At 42.4% G+C, this 20324-nt stretch overlaps 1 protein-coding gene across 1 annotated transcript; it reads left to right on the top strand.

Moving 5' to 3' along the window:
• The first annotated feature begins 1031 nt into the window (after window positions 1-1031).
• Window positions 1032-19379, top strand: LOC124256304. The gene is made up of 20 exons (XM_046690280.1): window positions 1032-1305; window positions 5097-5214; window positions 6796-6888; window positions 7360-7676; window positions 8099-8181; window positions 8306-8417; window positions 8662-8736; window positions 9327-9415; window positions 9733-9806; window positions 10272-10345; window positions 10698-10781; window positions 11054-11124; window positions 11467-11547; window positions 11931-11991; window positions 12452-12820; window positions 13272-13329; window positions 15788-15897; window positions 16590-16664; window positions 17312-17446; window positions 18122-19379. The coding sequence occupies exons 2-20, from the start codon at window positions 5208-5210 to the stop codon at window positions 18272-18274; spliced, it is 2121 nt and encodes a 706-aa protein (XP_046546236.1). The 5' UTR covers window positions 1032-1305; window positions 5097-5207; the 3' UTR covers window positions 18275-19379.
• Window positions 19380-20324: the final 945 nt, after the last annotated feature.

Here is a 20324-nt window from a genome sequence, read left to right as displayed (position 1 = left end):
GTACGTAATTCAACCATATTTATAAACCAATGGCTGTTTCTTAGTACTAGCCAAATGTGGTGCCGTGGGGCAAGTAACAGGGAAACCAAACCCAGACACAAAACACTGACAAAGCCGAGCGGTCTTGGTTTCATTCCCTATGCCAAGCGCCATGCAGAGTAACAACAAGTATCATCTGCTAACTACTTATGACGCGACCAGGGGATCCAACCACCACCAACTTTCGCCTCTCCGGGCAGGCCCTTTATGTATTACACCACGTGGGGTCCTGGCTCCTTGAGCATGGTAAACGGCTATACTAGGTAAATGGACGTCATCGTTTCCTAGTGGTGACGATTAATGCTCATGGTGTCAATCACTGGATTGTATGATCCGCAATCGATTTTTACAATATTACAGTCCGATGTCAGATATATGGAGTGAATATAGTTTCGCGCCGCTTTTAGTAATATTCCAACAATATCACGGCAGGGGGCACCAGAAATGGCTTCACAAATTGGACCCATGTGAGGAACCGAACCCGGGCCTTCGCCGTGACGAGCTAACGCTTAAACCACTAGGCTACCCCACCACCCTCTCAGATATCTGGAACATTGCTGAATACGACTGTAAACAGTGAGAGAAACCTACCCGTATTTATCACTTGTATCCGAGCTTGTGGTCACTGAAAGCACCCTCTATTTTCCCAAAAGCTGTGTACGTCTGTCCCCACTCTTTAAGACTTACATGGGATTTGCTTATCTGGCTGGCATTACTTCTGCGCGTCTCCCGGGTTGCAGTTCCCTGTCTTGATGTTTTACTCTTGAGACTTCTTGTGTATGTACTCAGATGAATATATTTACACGCCAAGTTTTATCAGCGAAACCAAGAGCCGTAAATCCTCAAAGCACTTTGTCAGCTCCATCGTTATTACAATCTATTGATACGATGATATATGAGTGCCAGGTTTGAAACACTCATCGAACGCAGGGGGCAGTTCACACTTCCCGACTTGGCCGCAACCTAGCTACCGCCGGATTGCGCATGACAGAACGGCGGCCATGCAGCACGTGCACTCAACAGTGAGCGTGCAACTTGGCTCCGTCTACTGATCTCAATATCATGCTTTTGTCAACGGTAGGATTTAAGAGATATGAAGAAGGTTGCACTTACAGAACTTACATTTGTCGAGCACAGGAACAAAGAGTCCGATATCTGAGTACACATAAGTACCTTCATAACAAACTACGAAAGTCCTGTCTGGAAGTTGGATGTACACTGTTTCGTGACGTTAACCTAGCTTGGATATGTGCACTGGATGGTCGGGTAAGTTTGAATACGTTACCTGGATTTCCTCAGATACTTCTAACAGTTTATATGGATATACAGTAAACTATACCGGAACTATACCTACCTGATATAGCGTGGCTCATATCTTATCAACATTCACAGATTTCGCTTTATCAGATATACTCCTTGTCAGCAGACAGTTAACACTGGTGCGAAAGTTTGCATGAAACCCAAGTAATAATTCACTTGCTATTATTACATAAACAATACTTATTGCCACCCAACTTATTGCTTGAATAGTGTGTAAATATAACAGGAAATTCAGTTAATGGGAAGCGTTACTGGCATCTTTCAGAAATGATCTAATGTGGTTAGAGAGGTATCAATATATTAAATTATTGATCAGATAGGTGATAAAAGGATCATTCGTGACTGGCGTTGCTTAACTGGCAATAGCATATAGGTGCGCGTAAAAGACAAGAACTAGTTATTCGTCGACCAGTACTATTGCTATCTGGTGCCACTGACAAACACGATGACGTATACAACCGCGAGCATGATGACAGGTACATGGATGAATGTAGCTCGTACATGCTATATATTTATCTACATAGTTATGTTTTCCCTTGTTCGTGGTGTGTTGCCGTATGTCATTAGTGTGTGTAATGTTTTACTAACATAACATAATATAATATAATATAATATAATATAATATAATATAATATAATATAATATAATATAATATAATATAATATAATATAATATAATATAATATAATATAATATAATATAATATAATATAATATACTACTCATGCAAATAATGGTTGTCACCACTTCAATTTGTTTAATTGGAGAGGTTGGCACCCCCTTGTAAGGTGTGTGGGGGTTGGGGTGGGGAGGGGTGACAACCATTATTGGCATGAGTATATAATATAATATAATATAATATAATATAATATAATATAATATAATATAATATAATATAATATAATATAATATAATATAATATAATATATAGGGATATACGTTTCCACTGTAACCGTATAGTTGAAGTGCATTTTCGGATTACATTTGCTACCATTGCTACTTAAATAACATCACCAGCAGCTAGCATACAGGTTTCATCGCCTGTGGTTCAGGTGCCAGTTGTCTTTCAGCATACACGCTGGTTATCATGGTGGGGATTGAATTCATAACAAAAAAATTCCTAATATGTTTCTAACCATTTGAGAAGTTCAGGAATATCTAAAGAAAGCAAGTTCTCCAAGTGAGTACCCGTGCTGTTATACATGCTGACAAGTCCGCTAAGCACTTAATTAAAGAGAGGCTTTACCTGGGTAGCCGCACAGAACGCGTGTAAGCTGCGGAGTAAACATGTCTTCCCAGCTGCGAGACGGAGTTATGTCAATGACAACATTTACCCTGGAGATCAGGAGGATTTCCTCGTCCTGCCTACCATCGAATAGGGGTGGATAGAACGACATGTGTGCTTTTCCCGCACAGTTACGTGGAGCTACAACCCCATGCCCACTTAATCACTACCCCCATTGGACACGTGTATGTGCTTTGCCAACATATTTACTATCCGTTTTGGTGTGGACACGTACATGTTCTTTGAGTACATATTTACTATCCGTTTTGGTGTGGACACGTGCATGTTCTTTGAGTACATATTTACTATCCGTTTTTGTGTGGACACGTGCATGTTCTGTGATTACATATTCACTACCCGCCTTGTGGAAACGTTCATGTTCTTTGAGTACATATTTACTATCCGTTTTGGTGTGGACACGTGCATGTTCTGTGATTACATATTCACTACCCGCCTTGTGGAAACGTTCATGTTCTTTGAGTACATATTTACTATCCGTTTTGGTGCGGACACTTGCATGTGCTTTGCCAACATATTTGCTATCCGTTTTGATGTGGATACGTGCAAGTTCATTGATTACATATTCACTACCCGCCTGGTTGAGGACACGTGCATGTTCTTTGATTTCGCATTGTTTTGTGGACACGTGCATGTTTAGTGACTGAGATTGTTTAGTGACCACACGCCATACAAACGTTCTTGTTCTCTGGTAAGTAAAACACTACACGCTTTGTTGTGAACAACACGTGTACGTTCGTAAAACTTAAACACTTCACTCATTTTGTGACACGTGCATCTCGCTGTGAAGTGCATGCTCTCTGGAAACTTAAATACTACACGGTTTGTTGTAAACACGTGCATGTTCTCCGATTAATTCATCACTACCCGGCTTGTTGCTGGCACGTGCATCTTCTCTTGTTACTTAAATACTATTACACGGACGACATAAAATAACTAGTCTCGATTATAAACTGAACCAGACCTCCCTGAGCGTAACAAGCAAAACGTTGATGAAAACCGTATGCATGAATCACTGAAAATCAGCAACGACACGAAGTTTTCATGAAGAGAGTAAGCACATTACCACGCTTCAATCCTATACATGTATTAATGAAAATAATGGCCCTCCCAGACTACCAATAAATTAAACTTAAGGGACCCTAGGCCAGGTTGCAGTCCAGTTACTTGAATAAAGTCACCTATATAATACTTTGTTTATCTAAGCTGGGTACAGTATATGGCAGTATATAATAGTACCCTTATTACATAGGTTTCGCACCTGTCACACGGTGTTACGCATAGACCGTTTGGGAATGAACACTGGACTGTATAGTATAACATCTCTTTAATGAGACAAACAGAAATCGGACGGCATCATGACAAGGCAAGTCTCCATACACAATGTACATGCTCAAAAGACACTCGTATTTCGGCCAATGTGCACTGTACTTTCATTCGACTCCCTCGGGAGTATACAACCTAAGTTGCCTTCACAGGTGCGTGGTTAACATGCACAATACCATCTCACCCTGCCGGGTACCCACTTTTCCTGTTAGGTGAACAAGGTCAAATTTTGCCTTAGCCTATGTGTTTATTGTGAGGCAGCTAGGATTCAAGTTGACAATTCATGGTTCCCATCCAGGTATTCTCTGCCACCGATGTTGCTTAGCTTCAGATCTCTTACACACACACACACACACATGCACGCACGCACGCTCGCACGCACGCACGCACGCACACACACACACACACGCACACGTCAATCTCAACGGCACGTAGTATTATCAATCTCAACTCCCTGGGGATCATACAACTCCCTTGTGAGCTGGGGCGGTGGGGTAGCCCAGTGGCTTAAGTGTTTGCTCGTCACGCTGAAGACACAGGTTCGATTCCCCACATAGGTACACTGTGTTAAGCCCGTTTCTGGGGTCCTCCGCCATGATATTGCCCGAACTATGCTAAACCCAACTCACTCACCCACTCTCCTGTGATCTGTTCGCTATGCAAAGGACCATTTGTCACCACGTTCATAAAGCTTGACGTACGTCTGTGTAACTCACACATATCTAAGAGAGCAGTCTTGCACTTCAGATACTATCTGTCGAGTCTGAGAGAACAAATATACTTAACCCAATGAACGTTAAACCACGAACACCGTTCTATTTTGTTCTTAGTCTCTATTTACTCCGAGAGTTAGTTACATTGCTCAGGATATCAAAGATTATTGAATGTTAAGCCGACAAATAGTCTAAGCAGAAACATAAATTGCTACTATGTCAACTCTGGGGAAAATGGACCCTCTAAGAAGCTGAGGGGAAAATGGATTACTGGCGTATTATTGTTCGCTGAACGGGTTTTCATGGTCAAATTGACGTTAACGTTTATTCTACATATTACGTCAGTGTGGACACTATCGTTGCTGTGTTGGTATTTTGAGTTGTTTTTGTCATATAGTTGAAGACGAGAGCTGAGATTTACACACAACGATGTGGACACTACGGCGAGATATCACATCCCTGAAACAACGATTCGGCTTGATCTAGATGAACGGTTCAGCCTGACAGCATGCAAGGTAATGGATTAATTTGGTCAAAGTTTCGGGAAACTTTTTTACGCTACTTATAAGTTTTACTGAAACTTCTTTTACCGGTATAGCGAAAAAATAAATAGCCCAAATCCAAATGTACTTCTGATATAGCGAAATAACATCTTTTTTTAACAATAGGCATTCAATAGACGTGATTGTTAAAAAATAATTTAATACAAGGGTATCCTTGGAGTGACTGCTCGCGCACGTTCAGGACAATAAAGGGGTAAGTGTAGGTATAATACTTACCTGAGCCAGGTCACGGCATCAATAAACTAATTAAGCAGGACTACCTGTGGTAGAGGTATTTATGGGTTACTGTGAGGGTTACCGGGAGTCAGGTCAGGTGGGAACAACGGTCATTGTCAACTGTCAACGGGGCAGTATGATGGATTTATGAATATACGAGCGCTATATATCTTACAGGTAGGTTAGTAGCGTACTTGTCACTATGTTCCTAAGTATTGACAAGTTTGACTAAACTATATGAACTTAATGTTTGCTTATTAGTTACAAGTGAACAAAAACATACTGTATACATCCTAGGGAGCTGAGAATCAGTATGCGCTGACCTGTTGACGGGGTAATAATGTCGTATGCTTTGTGCATGAGTATATGAGAATATATCTGGACAATTATTTTGAAATTTTCATTACTTATATTTTCATTATTGATGAAAGTTTCTTGATGCGATTTGGAAAATACGTTTGCAGTAAGACCACGCTTACGGAACGTTAGCTGTTAAGACTGTCAACATATACACCAAGAATTTATGCTATATCGGTGGTTCTTAATCTGGACAAAATATACACCAAGAATATACTGTATAACGGTGATTCTTTACTTTAACATTTGTTATCCTGAAGGTTTTACAGAAAATTCCATCGTTCTGATTAACAGTCTTTCACCCACTGCAATATGACATGTTAAGTCCATACGGACTCGCTATGTAACTGAACTGACGAAGGTTCCCGGTCTCAGGGACTCCTCGCTCCAGTAGTATAGGTATACTCTGTGCCCTGCTCTCACTGTGATATACTTCATTGTACTCCTTAATCAATTCTCAAACTAACATCCTAAGAAAAAAATGTAGCATTCTATAGTTACCTTTCTTTGAAAGAAAAAAACGATATATTTCGAAACCAGGTGTGCCTGAGCACTGATCTGTTTTACTGAACTTTCTCTTTGTCAGTACAGGTGGCAAGAATTGAAATGACACAATGAGTTTCTCAATACGATTTAGTCATTTTTAATATCCAAATTCATTCAACCCTTAGCTGGTGGCTTAAACTTGTTGTATACTTATGAATAAATAGATATGACTTCACATATTGAAATACGCCCCATTTCTAATTTGCTGAGTTACGTTTGTGTCATATACTCATGGAAACGAATAAGGGAACACATGAAAGTACAGGTGTTCCTTTATTCTTTTCCAGGTTTCTTCACAAGGTATGTATTGCACTGTGGGTGAAATTCTGTAAATAGATACAGGAACACTTGTACTTTCATGTATTCCCTTATTCGTTTCCATGAGTATACTAATACGGTACTTTTTGTATTCAGCTATACGGCGTTATAACGGGAGTCTCCGGGAGAGATCTACCTTGCCTAATATATTGCCATCACATCAACGTTTACGCCGGGAGCTGCATCCAGGTGTGTGATTAAATGGTGGTCATCGTCATACAATAGTTACAGGTGCATCTTACAAGGGGAAGTTATCAAAAGTTATTTCCAGGTGTGTGATGTAGCGATTATCATCAGACGTTAATTACAGGTGTGTGTTGTAGCGGTGGTCATCATCAGACGTTAGTAACAGGTGTGTGATGTAGCGGGGATCATCATCAGGTGTGTGATGTAGCGGGGATCATCATCAGACGTTAGTTACAGGTGTGTGATGTAGCGGGGATCATCATCAGACGTTAGTTACAGGTGTGTGATGTAGCGGGGATCATCATCAGACGTTAGTAACAGGTGTGTGTTGTAGCGATGATCATCAGACGTTTGTAACAGGTGTGTGTTGTAGCGGTGGTCATCATCAGGTGTGTGATGTAGCGGTGGTCATCATCAAACATAGTTCCATGTATATCACTGAGCGGTTATTTTCAACACACGTTACACCTGCAGATAAGGAGGACGAGGACAAACACCGACAGGTGAGCCGGTCAGTGCAACACTCTGCAGTCGGACTGACCATGTCAGGGCAGCAGCTGTCTATCCCCCAGGCGTTACCCCTGAGGAGGGGGTCATCCAGCCAAAGCCTCTCAGGGTCGAGCGTCATCAGTGCGTCTGACTGGAGGGGGGCTGGAGCAACGAGGAGGGGTTCCCGTGGGTCACTGAAAAGAAACTCATTACCCCTCGGGTCGGTTGGAGCGAGGCAGTGGATGAGAAGGCCGCATCCCAGGGACAGACTCACTGAGGCTGAGGAGGCGGAGAGGGCGAAGGTAGGTCGTGGTCGTAGTCGTGGTCGTGGGTGTTGGTGTGGGTGTGGGTGTGGGTGTGGGTGTGGGTGTGGGTGTGGGTGTGGGTGTGGTTAAATGTCATAGTGGCAGGAGCGAGTAAGTTTAGTTTTACGCCGCTTTGAGCAATATTCAAGCAATATCCGAACGCTCTTACCACTAGGCTATCCCAATGAAGAGTCAGACGGACAGACTTAAGACTTAAGTGGTGTTAAAGCTGGGGTTATTCTATGGTCACTGGGTGAATAAAGAGTTTAGTGAGGCACCACATGCATGCATTCACGTCAATGAATAAGTTCAATAACCTTGAACGCTCCGCTTGGCCCTGTTTCACCCTACTTAACTGTGATTGATGTATGAAGATTGCCCAGATCAAGATAACCAATCTTCAACTATCGCTGCTACAGAAGCTGCTTGGAAAGTTCCGGATGTGGGCTCGCGTGGTCCAAGCCTTCTGTAACCTGTTCAGAAGATGCAGTCTCCTAGAGAGGTGGGTACATTCCAAATCATTTTGACACTTCGTCTGTTTGCTTCGTCTGAACAATTCCCTTATGATGGGACTAATAAGACATCTGGTATATAAGAAGTATACTGAATGCACCCTTCTCCTGCAGCAGTGACAGTCCCTACTATGCCCAGCTGGACACCATCGAGAAGACCTCACTGGGCATTGACAAGAATCACTACATTTTCTTTGACCCCGCTGACTATAAGGCCAATACTCAGGTTGGTATATCAATTCTTCTCTTTGCATGATCTCGCATCGGTTCCCCATCTCCGGCACCAGCGACTACACCGCAACGCGACAGCCTGTGTTAAAGGATGATGGACGAACATGGTATATACGAACGATGGTTTGTATGTGGAATAACATTCCATTTTAACACTTGAGACCATATAACCGTGTACATAGGGCCACCTACCAATACAAGGCCTGACTATGGCACTGTAATTAACGTTGTTTTGTCAGATGCGCATGTCCAGGGATGGTCAGAGGATCTTGTCCAAGCCTCCAGACGACAGGACAGAGGAGGAGATACACCATGTAGGTATACTTCAAGTCAAGACTAGATATCCTTACATGGATGTTTCAGCGTGTTATTGGGGGGAGGGGTGTGGTGGAGGAGGGATGCTGTCAGATAAAACTGTTCACGAGTTACATTGAGGACCTGGAACGATTCCCCTCAAGGGTACAATTTGAAAAGATAATTTTTGGTGTTCATCTTTACACATGTTGATGGAATATTGATATAGGCGGTGTAAATCACTACTTACTGCAATAATCTTTTTGTTTGTTTCTTAACGTCACACTCAATGTTTCCAAGCATGTAAACAACAAAGTCTGGACCCGACAATCCAGTGATCATATATTGTGTACAAGCATTATTACGCCGGCTGTCCAGAGATCAATATTGTGACGCCTCGTAAACATCCGTCTGGGGGTAACATGTAGCTCTGGAAGAATATATATGGTGTCATGTCAGTTAGCATGAGCTGCACGGTTACACCTGCTCTGTGCATCCCGTCATCACATAGCAAGGGTGTGTTTCATCCCGTCTGTTATATGGCTCTCTGTCTACAAGCCTGCTGTATAACACATATACCACCCTACGTAGTAGACTCCTCAATCTTCAGGTGATGATAGCACTGCGGGGAATCAGAGCAATAGAAGACCTGCCAATCAGGATGCAGAAACACCTTGCTAGATACAGTACTTTCCAATCGTGAGTTAAATTGTTTTGGACGTTTTACGTCATAGTTTCATAACATATGTTTCATGTCATTTGCAAGACCGTTAGCAGCTTTTTAGAAGTTTACCTATTCTGGGGTTGTACAGGTGATTATTGATTATTATTGATTTGGACACACATTCAAACAAAGTGACCAACTCATAACTTACAGACAAAAATGGAACTTCCGTTGCAAGCATTATTTAACCATTGTGCGTGCAGTGACATAAGGCATAAATTGTGAGAAATTTCATTTTAGACAATTATATTCCATTAATGAGTTCATGTTTGATGCAGTATATTCCTTGTAGATTTGGATCCAAACGGATGATTGTCAAGCAGCATCGACAACCCGAATTCTTCTACTTCCTGCTCCTTGGCACAGGTATAGGGCATGCGTGCATCACACACACGGGTTCTCAAACACAGGTATAGGGCATGTGTGCATCACACACACGGGTTCTCAAACACAGGTATAGGGCATGTGTGCATCATACACACGGGTTCTCAAACACAGGTATAGGGCTTGTGTGCATCACACACACGGGTTCTCAAACACAGGTATAGGGCATGTGTGCATCACACACACGGGTTCTCAAACACCTCATGCATGCACCCGCAGCCAGGTTCTCACACACAGGCATAAAAATGCAGTCGCACCGACATGCACATATATTAACACACAAACATACGATTTCACAAACACTTGGTGTCATCTCTTTAACTTTGCATTTGTATATGTAGGGTCGTTGCTTTGTCTCGCTTGTATGTTTTGGCCTTTTAATGAGATTCAATAATGACCACACCAAAATCGTTTATAACACAATTGTTTTGTGTTTGCCCTTCCCAGTGATGGTAGCCGTGCTGCAGGAGAGTGGATACGCCAAGACGGCAGTGGAACTCACTAGAGGACACAGCTTCGGGGTAGGGGCTCAGACATCAGACATGTCATATCATTCGTGTCAAACAGATTATCTTTAAATGAGCTCAATTCCAGTTCTGACCCTGCGTTTAACACTTCGGAACAAATATAAATGTACAACATCGGTCTTCAATTAAGAAGGGTTCCGATTTCTATGATAATAACTCTTTAGCCCTCCTTCTTTGCCTAAACAATGCATTAAGGTGTGGGAGTTTCGAACAGCGATAGCCAAGTTCGTTTCGGGGAACGAGGTTAGGATGACTTCAATGAAAATGCTTTTTATTAAAATAGTGATATAAATGGTTTGAAATATTCGTTGTCCGTTGTCACGTGTTACGTATGCTTGTGTGTCAGGAACTGGCTATCATGAGTGGCACCACCAGACAATCTTCTATCATCACCAAGACTCACGTGGAGCTCCTTGCGGTCACGGAGGAGGTATGTATTGGGTGGTGTAAGCATCTGTTTGTATTATACAGTTTGTAGCTCGTGTCACGGGAAGTCAGGTTCAAGGATCATTTTATTGTTGCTGACGCAGTTTCACATAGATCTATCTAGCAAATAATTAGTATCCATATTACATTCGTTTAATGTATGCCTTTGTTCTAGTATACTCGCATGTATATTGATTCTACTGTACTTTCTAGTGCGTGTTTTTCAATTGTGTCTTCAGTTGTGTATCTATGTGTACGATCATATTCCGATAACAGAACTACAGACGTATCTTCATGGTGGGAGGCATACGAAACCTTCACGACCCTGACCAGTTGCAGTTCCTGGGGTAAGTGTGATCCCCTGTATCTTCCTATTGGGCGATCGTTGTGCGTCAGACGGTGTAACTCCGGAATATATATAATCCCGTATTTGGAATAACTACTGAACGTGTCACGTCTGCTTATATCCCGATAACACTGAATCACTATCTGCAGCAACAGAAACGTCAGTAGAGACATGAATGTTGGTAAGACTTCCGCCCGTATCCCCGCTAAATTTTAACGATGAGGAAAAAGATATGTATATATTTGTATGATTTGACTAGAAAGGGGGACAAGGACGGAAATCTTTCCTGAATGTTAAGTGTCGTTGAAACATCCACACTTGTATGACAGTAACTTATTTTCAGAAATCTGGCGTTCCTCCAGGACTGGCCATTAGAGCTGCTGACACAGGCAGATGCTAAGCTCGTAACCTTCTGTTACTTCCGGTAATCACCTGTTCCACCAAGAGTAACGTGTACCCCAGGCTGCCTCTGCAGTGCTATCCGTGCAATATGCATCGTAATGTAAACAGATTCCAAAAGAAAAACATATATTTGGCGCTTGTTTGTTTGCTGCTTTCACTTTGGAACCATAATCATGATATTCCTGCACTGAAATGAATGCAATTATCATTACCAACATCGAGATCACCTGTAAACAGATAGTGCAAGCTCAATGTCATGAAATATATATCTCGTGCCGAAGTACACATGAGGGCCGTAAGTAATCTTCACCAAGTGTCACTCCATCAATCTGAAATCTCGTATAATCCCACAATTTCACGCTTCCACCGAAATCAGACATGTGAACGTTTGTTTTGGTGCTACAGGTGCAAGACCGTCATGGTGAAGGACAGCAACGTCTCCGACTGGATAATTGTTGTGAAGTCGGTGAGTAAGCATTCGTGTATTACTAAGCTTACTGGCTTCATTTTATGATAAGCCCAGGTGAATTTTAAAACGACATAGTTGCAGCTGAAAAGTGTGTGTGTGAGCAAGCAAATACAGATATCATTACGTCCTCATAATTTAATCATAGACATCTTCAGCTTTTGCTATTATCAACACTTTCTGCTTATTTCTGATTTGTAACTGGTATAGTAACATGTTTGTGGGTAAAATCGTTTGACGCAGACAATGAAGATCACATAAAACATAACTGTAATTCGTCATTACCGTTAATCATTTTAGTTTGGACATAGTTAGTGTGTCTGTAGCATCTTTGTGGAAGGAAGGCAATGTTTCCGTTCAAATACTCCATGTTAAAGCACAGCGAACACTCTGCCACAAGAGCATGTCCAAGTTGAGGTAATCTTAGCGTCTAGTGATTCACTGTGTATTGTTGATGCAGGGTTCAGTGACTGTGTTGAAGAAACTTGTCAAAGCTCGACCAACCCTGAACAAGAAAACAGGACGGTATCACCAAGTCGCCCACACTAGTGGCTACCTGGCCTTTCAAAGCAACGCCATCGCATACTCCCGTTACCTCGCTTACAACAACAGAACATTGCCATCACCTCTTTCTCTGTCGCTCAACTCAAGTTTTACCTCGGACACTGACGTCACACAATCCAGTGACGTCACTGATGATGTCGACAGATTTCTGCGTCGTGTGACACGAGTCAATCGTCCAATGACATGTTCCCCTCAAAGGAAGCTGGGGGTAGCTGGCGGTCCCCGGATGTCCAAGTCCGCTGTCTATCGGGTACACAAGAGGAAGGTGAGATATGAAGGGGTGTTGAAGTTATTTAGCGGCTTGGATGTAGTTTTTACCTCTTTGGCAATCTTCCAGCAATATATGAAGGACTCTAGAAATAGCCTTCACACATTGTATCTGTGTGGGAAATAGAACAAGGGATTTCGACCTTTTAACCCATCGCCTTCAGTGCAAGAGTTGTATCATGGCGCATGAGCTTAATGTGTTAGTAACACCGAAAATGAACGCCAGAGTTACGTGCCTTGGGTGTGCCGGATCCTATGATGTTCTGTGTGCATCCAAGGTTCGCCCTGGTTATGATTCAAGGTTTGCCTAGGAATTCGCCAAGGTGAGAAACGTGCAATGACCTGCATCATGTCGGGCTTTACTGACATGCCATGCAGACACGCCGTTATATAACTGAATGGACTCAAACCAAGTCCCGGGAATGACATCCTCTGTTTATTTTTTTCAGCCAAGCAGTACCGAGATGACTTCAAACGCATCAACACCGACATCAACCACCACAACAGGTTCGTGGTGATGGAGTCACTAATGTCAAACAATACCTGGACGAATTCCTACTTACGTTTCAGTTCATAATCATTCTAAATTTATAAGCTCCCTTAAACGACAATGAATGTCATTTCTTACGTGAAATCTTACCTAATAATTCATTCTGCAGCCAGAACGTAAAAAGGGAATTAGTGCTACTTTGTGATTTACAAATTAACGCGGTTTAAACCACACATGATATTGTACAGCCTCCAATTGTGAAATAACCTGACACTATCAATGAATAATCAATATATCACATAGCATAATACAGTTGTACGTTTACAAGAAAAAAGAAACAATACAGTCGGTCAAATACGATTCAACAGCAGCAAGTAACAGGTTCTATATCTTTACATGCATTCAGGAAGATTCTGAGTGAATCTGTTCTTGTCTCAAGGATAGTGTCGGCAGCTGTATCCAATGCTTTTCTATTTTTGTGTTGTTGTTTTTGTAATTAGGACGATCTGTGAATAATCAATTCTATACCAGTCAGTCCAGCTTGTCATCAACAGTCCAACAGCATGAACATCGATCTACACAATTGGGATTCGATGACATGTGTCAACCAAGGCAGCGACCCTGACCACCCGATCCCTTTAGTCGGCTTTACGACAAGCATGGACTTGGAAAACGAATTCTAAATCGGAACTTTACAGGTCACAATGTCATGTCATCAAAGATCCACATGTGCTCTTATGTTGGTACAATCAGCCATTTGGAAACAGTCACTTGTACTTCCAGTGACAGAACATTCTCCTACGCTGTAGCGTCTGTGGGTAAAAATCTGCCATGTGTCACAATATTTCAATTACAACGTCTCGACCACTGTCTAGGAATGGACACTATGGATTTTTATACACCATTCCAGGTATATTGCGGAGGTCATTTCATGAGAACATACGTGCTATCGGAGCACAGTGATACGCATCCAAGATCCCCAGACTTATATTTTGACACGTACGTCACGAATAACTCCAATCTATTCTGCCCTAAACGCCAAACGGTTAAAGTCAGGATAGCAGTTGACAATGCAACGATAGTACAAGCAGATACTACACACAATACGTCGGAACACGACGTCATTTTACCTCCCCTCCTGCACCTCATTTGTTGGCCTTTATCACCTGCTCTGCTGAAATATTGGGGTAGAACAAAAGATGACAACATATTGGCACTGGAGTCCCGTAATTTGTTCTTGACCGTGTGCGAACTTCATCAGTGGCCTTTGGTGTCGTTAAATCATCTGAAGGACACGAAACAAGAGGTGATCAATCAGAAAGACTTCAAAGGGGAGTTTTCCAATACCATCTGCCCAAGGAAAAAGCACTTCTTCCCGTGTGTCCACTAGTCTATATCAAAGTCTGGTTTTATGAAAAACGGACTTTGATATAGGCTAATGGACACTTCTGCTCGAGAACATAAGTTAACCATTGTGTGGTCACGTGACAGCGCACACCCGGAGCGAGCAACCATTAAATGGGTGTAATCAAGAGACTGTCGTCGACATATGCAATTTTATCTGCACAGGAACTGCATGTCGTAATGACGACAAAACCCTCCACGACCATTGATTACCTAGAGCACTCGCATGGCTGTCAGACTCGCAGGTGCCTCACCATGACGTCGAGCGAAGGCAGCGACCCAAGAACAGGCGGGGTGGGGTGTGTGTGTTACGTAACACGAGAGTATTACATTGCGTACCTGTGGCTGTGTGCAGCCATTAGAGGGCATGTGCTAAGTGTCGTCTCGCCACAAACCAGGGAGACTATATAACGTTGTAGATAGTTATAATATTTGTAGATTATCCCTGCACAAACGGAGGAAGAGAAACAAGGGAGATACAGTTACAGTGACGGATAGATATAGCAACATACACAATGTATTTAGAAGTTTTAGCAGTTTAGATCATATACTCATAATTAAAAGTAACTGATCATGTTCCCCATTTCCATTTTTTTATTTCATATATTCACACGACTTTTCTCAGATTTATAGTGATTTAGTGCTCAGATATCAAGTTTCTCAATATTTTGTTGTAAATAAGTACAACAAGTTAAATGAGACTCAAATCCTGCACATATAGGTCTTGATGAAATGACTCTATATTTCCAAAGGAATACAGCTCATCGATGGTTGAGAAATGTTGACATGCGAGTATATTTTTGGCCCGTGTGGTCATTTTGACGTCAGCACGTGTAAAAACAGGTTGACATTGCTCTGTATACTGATCGATGAATTAGTAAAACGCTGAAGTCATCATCATCACCATTGATAACTCTCTCAACAAGAAGTTCATATGACCACAGCCACATTTATTTTCCTCTGTATATATCTCAATTATATATTTAAAACCTATTCAAAGTTAAATTGTCCATGGCAACAGAGAGATATGTTAATATTGCGCCCTTCTATAATTTGTTCTCGGTTGTCCAGATGACAGCGGCGTGCCTGGCGCCCACGATGACGGCAACGCCCAGGTCGACAGTCAGAGAGGAAGGATCCGAACCTTCCTGGACGACCTCGATGCTGGAAACTCCTCAAAGGTGAGGCATAGAAGATCAGTCTTAAGTTTAGTCAAACGAATATTCTAGGGGGCAAAATTTGCATGTTTTTGTTTAGTTAGTTATTAATTTATGTTTATTTATTTATGTAATTATCATTATTTGTTTTTCCTCCATTCTCCTTTCTTTCTTTCTTTATCTATTTTATTTATTTCAATGGGGGCATAATAAAAAGCACGTTTGATCTACTTGTAATTCAGTTCTTTGTGGACAAGTATAGTTGATCACCTAACAGTGATGTAACAGATTTATGTGCACACAGATATCCTCACAACCCACGTCTTCATCTCAGCTGTCTTTGTGCTGCCAGTGATCTGTGATACCTACAGATGGAATGTTTCCACAATACATAACACGTCACCATAGTCTGTTGCCCTCTGGGTTCATATACAGGTGCACGGCAACTAAGTTTGTCCAGGGGGCGTCTTACTGGATCGGGCTTAAACTAGTAACCTGTCCTACCATTCGTGCTCATAATATTATTCACGAATTTGTCTGTACCCGAATCACCAAATGCTAGATTATTTCTGACTTAGATTTCACACAAACCAGGAGAGTAAAACTTTATATTGCGTCCACACACTGATTCATCAAACTCATTCCAGTTTCTGCTCTTAACCCTTCTGAAATGGACCACAGTTACTTCAGGTAAAGTGAAGGTGTAAATATTTCAGACATCAGCAGTAACAGAAGCGGATGAGAACCCGGAGTTTGTCCTGGTCCAGACTCTCACCAGGGGGCAGGTGTTTGTGAGTATTTTATTAAACCCCTTCCATAAGGGCTGAATATTGCGGGAACTTACATTTCCAAACACTAAGTGTTATGGACAACTGTTGTTTTACGTAAGTCACGCGGCTCAAGCAGATGAATGGGTATGTCTTGTACCCATATGGGAAATCGAACCCAGGACCTTCATCGGGATGAGAGAAGGCTTGAGCCACCAGGCTACTCGATCGCACCTTTATGTGAGTGAGGGAGCCATGCACATCACACATTATACAGGGGCGGTGGGGTAGCCTAGTGGTTAAGGCGTTCGCTCCTCATGCCAAAGACACGGGTTTGATTCCCCACATGGGTACAATGTCTGAAGCCCATTTCTGGTTTCCCCCGCCGTGATATTGCTGGAATATTGCAAAAAAACGGCGTAACACTAAACTCAGTCACTCACTCACACATTATATCCTTGTATCGAAATAGGACCATCGGCGTGACGAGCCAACGCTTTGACCACTAGGCTAAACACCTGCTTCTGCCTTGGCTGTCGGTCATCTCCCTCCTTCTTGTTGTCATGGGAACTCTATATACAGCAATGTATAGGTAATTTGTTCCCTCGCGACAATTCGGTGTTTCTTAGTTACAAACAGTCCATATCATCGCGTTTTACTATTGCACACAGGGCCTGGAGCAGGTTGTCCTTGGTGACCAACCGAGTCTCAGTCTGGTGAGCAACGGCGTCGAGTGTCTGATGATCAACAAGCGCTTCTACCTTGACCACTGTCCACCAGCGTTGCTCAGGCGACTCAAGACCCAGGTAGGTCAGCTCTCAGTGAAACACAGAACTGAACTGTTCCCCAAAACGATTTTAGCTGTACGACCATAGCACATGTTTAGGTCACTGTGAAAGAGCAAGGAAACCTACCCTGAGCACTCTTTGTAAAGCATGTCCCGAATCGACAAATGACATAAAAAGTAAAGCGTCAACACTGTTGTTGCTAGAGTGAGTGAGTTATTATTAATTTTTTTTATTTCCACTTTTTGGTTACATTTCCATCCATTTTATAACAACAATACATACACGTACATATATATGTGCATATAGATGTACACAGGATTGTGGCTCGTTTAAATGTCATATCTAAGACATTACACTGGCTTGTTGAAAAGTATATGTAGAATCGACCAAAGGTGTCATCGATGTACACGGGCTTGTGGTTCACTTAAATGTCATATCTAAGACATTACACAGGATTGCTGAAAAGCATATGTAGAGACGACCAAAGGCGTCATAGATGTTCACAGGATTGTGATTCATAGTTGTGATTAACATCCAAAATGGGAAAGCAAAGTGACGCATGAACACTGTTATATGTTTCCGTCCTGATTGCGTATTTTCCGGCCAAACGGGGTTTTGCTGTATACAAATATGTTGGGTGCCCCAAGGTGAGCTTCTGTACCCACTATTTGACACACGTCTGTTTGTATGCAGGTGTCTCCTTACCCAAGTGACGAGAGGCTTCAGGGCGACCTGGTAGTGCGCGCGGACTGGGAGGTGTACAAGCAATGTGTAACGGCAGAAGTGTTGGCCAACAGACCCTATTCCATCCATCAACCCCAAGAACGTTCGTCCAGCTTCATCTGACGAGTAGCTATCCCGGTGATGACCGCTACTCGTGTTTAGGGCTTCTGCGTCAAAAGACCTTATTCCCTTTATATCCCGAGGATAGCATCGCACATGTTTTCATCGTGCTAGTTTCATCTAATGGGTAGTTAAAGGGTCGTCTTCGGCCACCTCTCCAACAGGTCCTGTTCCTTAGGTATCCATCGTTCTGTGTCTTCAGAAGGATACTTATCATCTTGATTAAGCTCGTGTTTGTTTTTACACTGACCCCTCACACTGGCCACATCGACATGACGATACAGAGCTGCGCAGTTGGTGGAACATGATTGTGATACACTGTAGACAATCCACGTTTTACATTGTCAAATCTCCTTCATTGAAACAAAAAGTCCATGTTAGAGTCGCAACAACTAGGATAGAATGTTAAAGGGCATGTATATTTTACATGTCAGATCGTGAAAGGATAGAATAACCAACTATGACTGAATGTTGTTTTACATCCCCGTCACTATTTTCCTGTAAATAACAGAATCTGGACCAGGCAATCCAGTGACTGAAAGTGTGAACAAGGATCTACGTCATCGGTGTATGATAACACATAACACATAACCCCATCCTTTGATGGATCTCTCGGTACACGTGGGTACAGTATAGACTGACGCCAAGTTCCAATCACTGTCTGTGGATATGGGTTACACGTCGCTAGGATCCAAAACTGGTGAAACTGTAATGGAGCGCGGGGAAACAGAACGGCTAAAATGAGACCGAGAGATATGCTTCGATTGGGTTTACCTTCGAACCAGTGTTATTCGATTCAGCCACTTTGGCCAACTAATGTATCATTGTGGTATACGCTATGTAGTACATTCTCTTCACAGTAGGATATCCATCAAAGTGAGTGAATATAGCTCAGCGCGATATCATCACTATTGTAGATGTTGCCAGCTGCCGATGGTAGTGGTGTCGTGAACGTGCCAGATTCCTGGGTGTACTGATGGTGTGTACGATATGAATATCTGACCCCCGCCGATGCCATTGACCACCTCTGTATAGTTCACATTCTGCTGCGCCTTAAAATGTATGTGCTCTACAATTTCAGTGCTTATACAGAAATATCCAAACCAAAGTTGTTCCGATTGTTTCTGAGTAGATGTATCCCAATGTCACAATACTTTTCCAGCTGGATGGTCAGAGACCAGTTGTCATTTTCTGATGCCATAAACATCATGTGTTGGCGAATTTCCGGGTGTTATTGAGTATTTGAAGCACTTTCATTTTAACTCCTGGCAGAGAATTTCGTGTACCATTTGATCATCGCGATTAAAGATACAGCTTTTGAAATTCCAATCCCTTCAATGCCTTCTTAATTAAAGATAATCTTGTGCAACATATCAACTTCCATGCATCAGCTGCTTCATTGAAACAGCATCGACAGTGAAGGAGTTGCAATAGTTTAACGTGCCCAACATAACTGCTCCTCTATAGCCATGTGCCAGTACGTGTCTGCCTTCCTACTAGGCCAAATACTTCTCTACAGTGCTTTTCAACTGATATACCATATCATCAGCATATATACAAATACACAATGCCCAGTACAGATGTGGATGGCAGATTGAGTTAAATCGGTGGCTTTGAGAGTGTGGGTTCGAACCCCGGATAGAATTAAACCGCGGAAAGGACCAGAATCTGCACTTTACTGAGAAAGTGTAACCCAAAATGTAACACATGTATACCCTAAATTTAGTCAGACACGTATACTGACCTTTAGTCGACAAGTCTTTGTTTAATCCGAGCGCCAGACAGGGTAATAAGTACCAAGTTTAAGCGTCTTTACGTTTGACGCGGGTGGGATTGAACCACTCACCTTTTCAAACCCTATATCCACTAGACAACTGAGGCGGTCTATAGCAGCAGCAGTAGTGGTTGTAGCTGCAGCCTGTGTAGACATGGTCATAGCCAGTCAGTAAAGGCATTAGCAGCAGTAATGATATATTGCAGCTCCACCTGTAGTATCACCAAGCAGTTTGGTATACAGCAGATATATCTGGCCAAATACGGCAGGACTGCATCC

This window comes from Haliotis rubra, unplaced genomic scaffold, assembly GCF_003918875.1.
Source record: "Haliotis rubra isolate DU_JTF1 unplaced genomic scaffold, ASM391887v1 Scf623, whole genome shotgun sequence".
Classification (NCBI taxonomy): Eukaryota; Metazoa; Mollusca; class Gastropoda; order Lepetellida; family Haliotidae; genus Haliotis; species Haliotis rubra.
The sequence above is the reverse complement of the archived record's forward strand: the minus strand, read 5'-3'. Positions and strand labels throughout refer to the sequence as shown.

Excerpts from the sequence above, each read along its gene's own strand:
- LOC124256304 (XM_046690280.1), top strand. Across the intron at positions 9,807-10,271 it reads CTTCCTGCTCCTTGGCACAG|TGATGGTAGCCGTGCTGCAG; the intron begins GTATAGGGCATG and ends TGCCCTTCCCAG. Across the intron at positions 11,548-11,930 it reads GTAACCTTCTGTTACTTCCG|GTGCAAGACCGTCATGGTGA; the intron begins GTAATCACCTGT and ends TTGGTGCTACAG.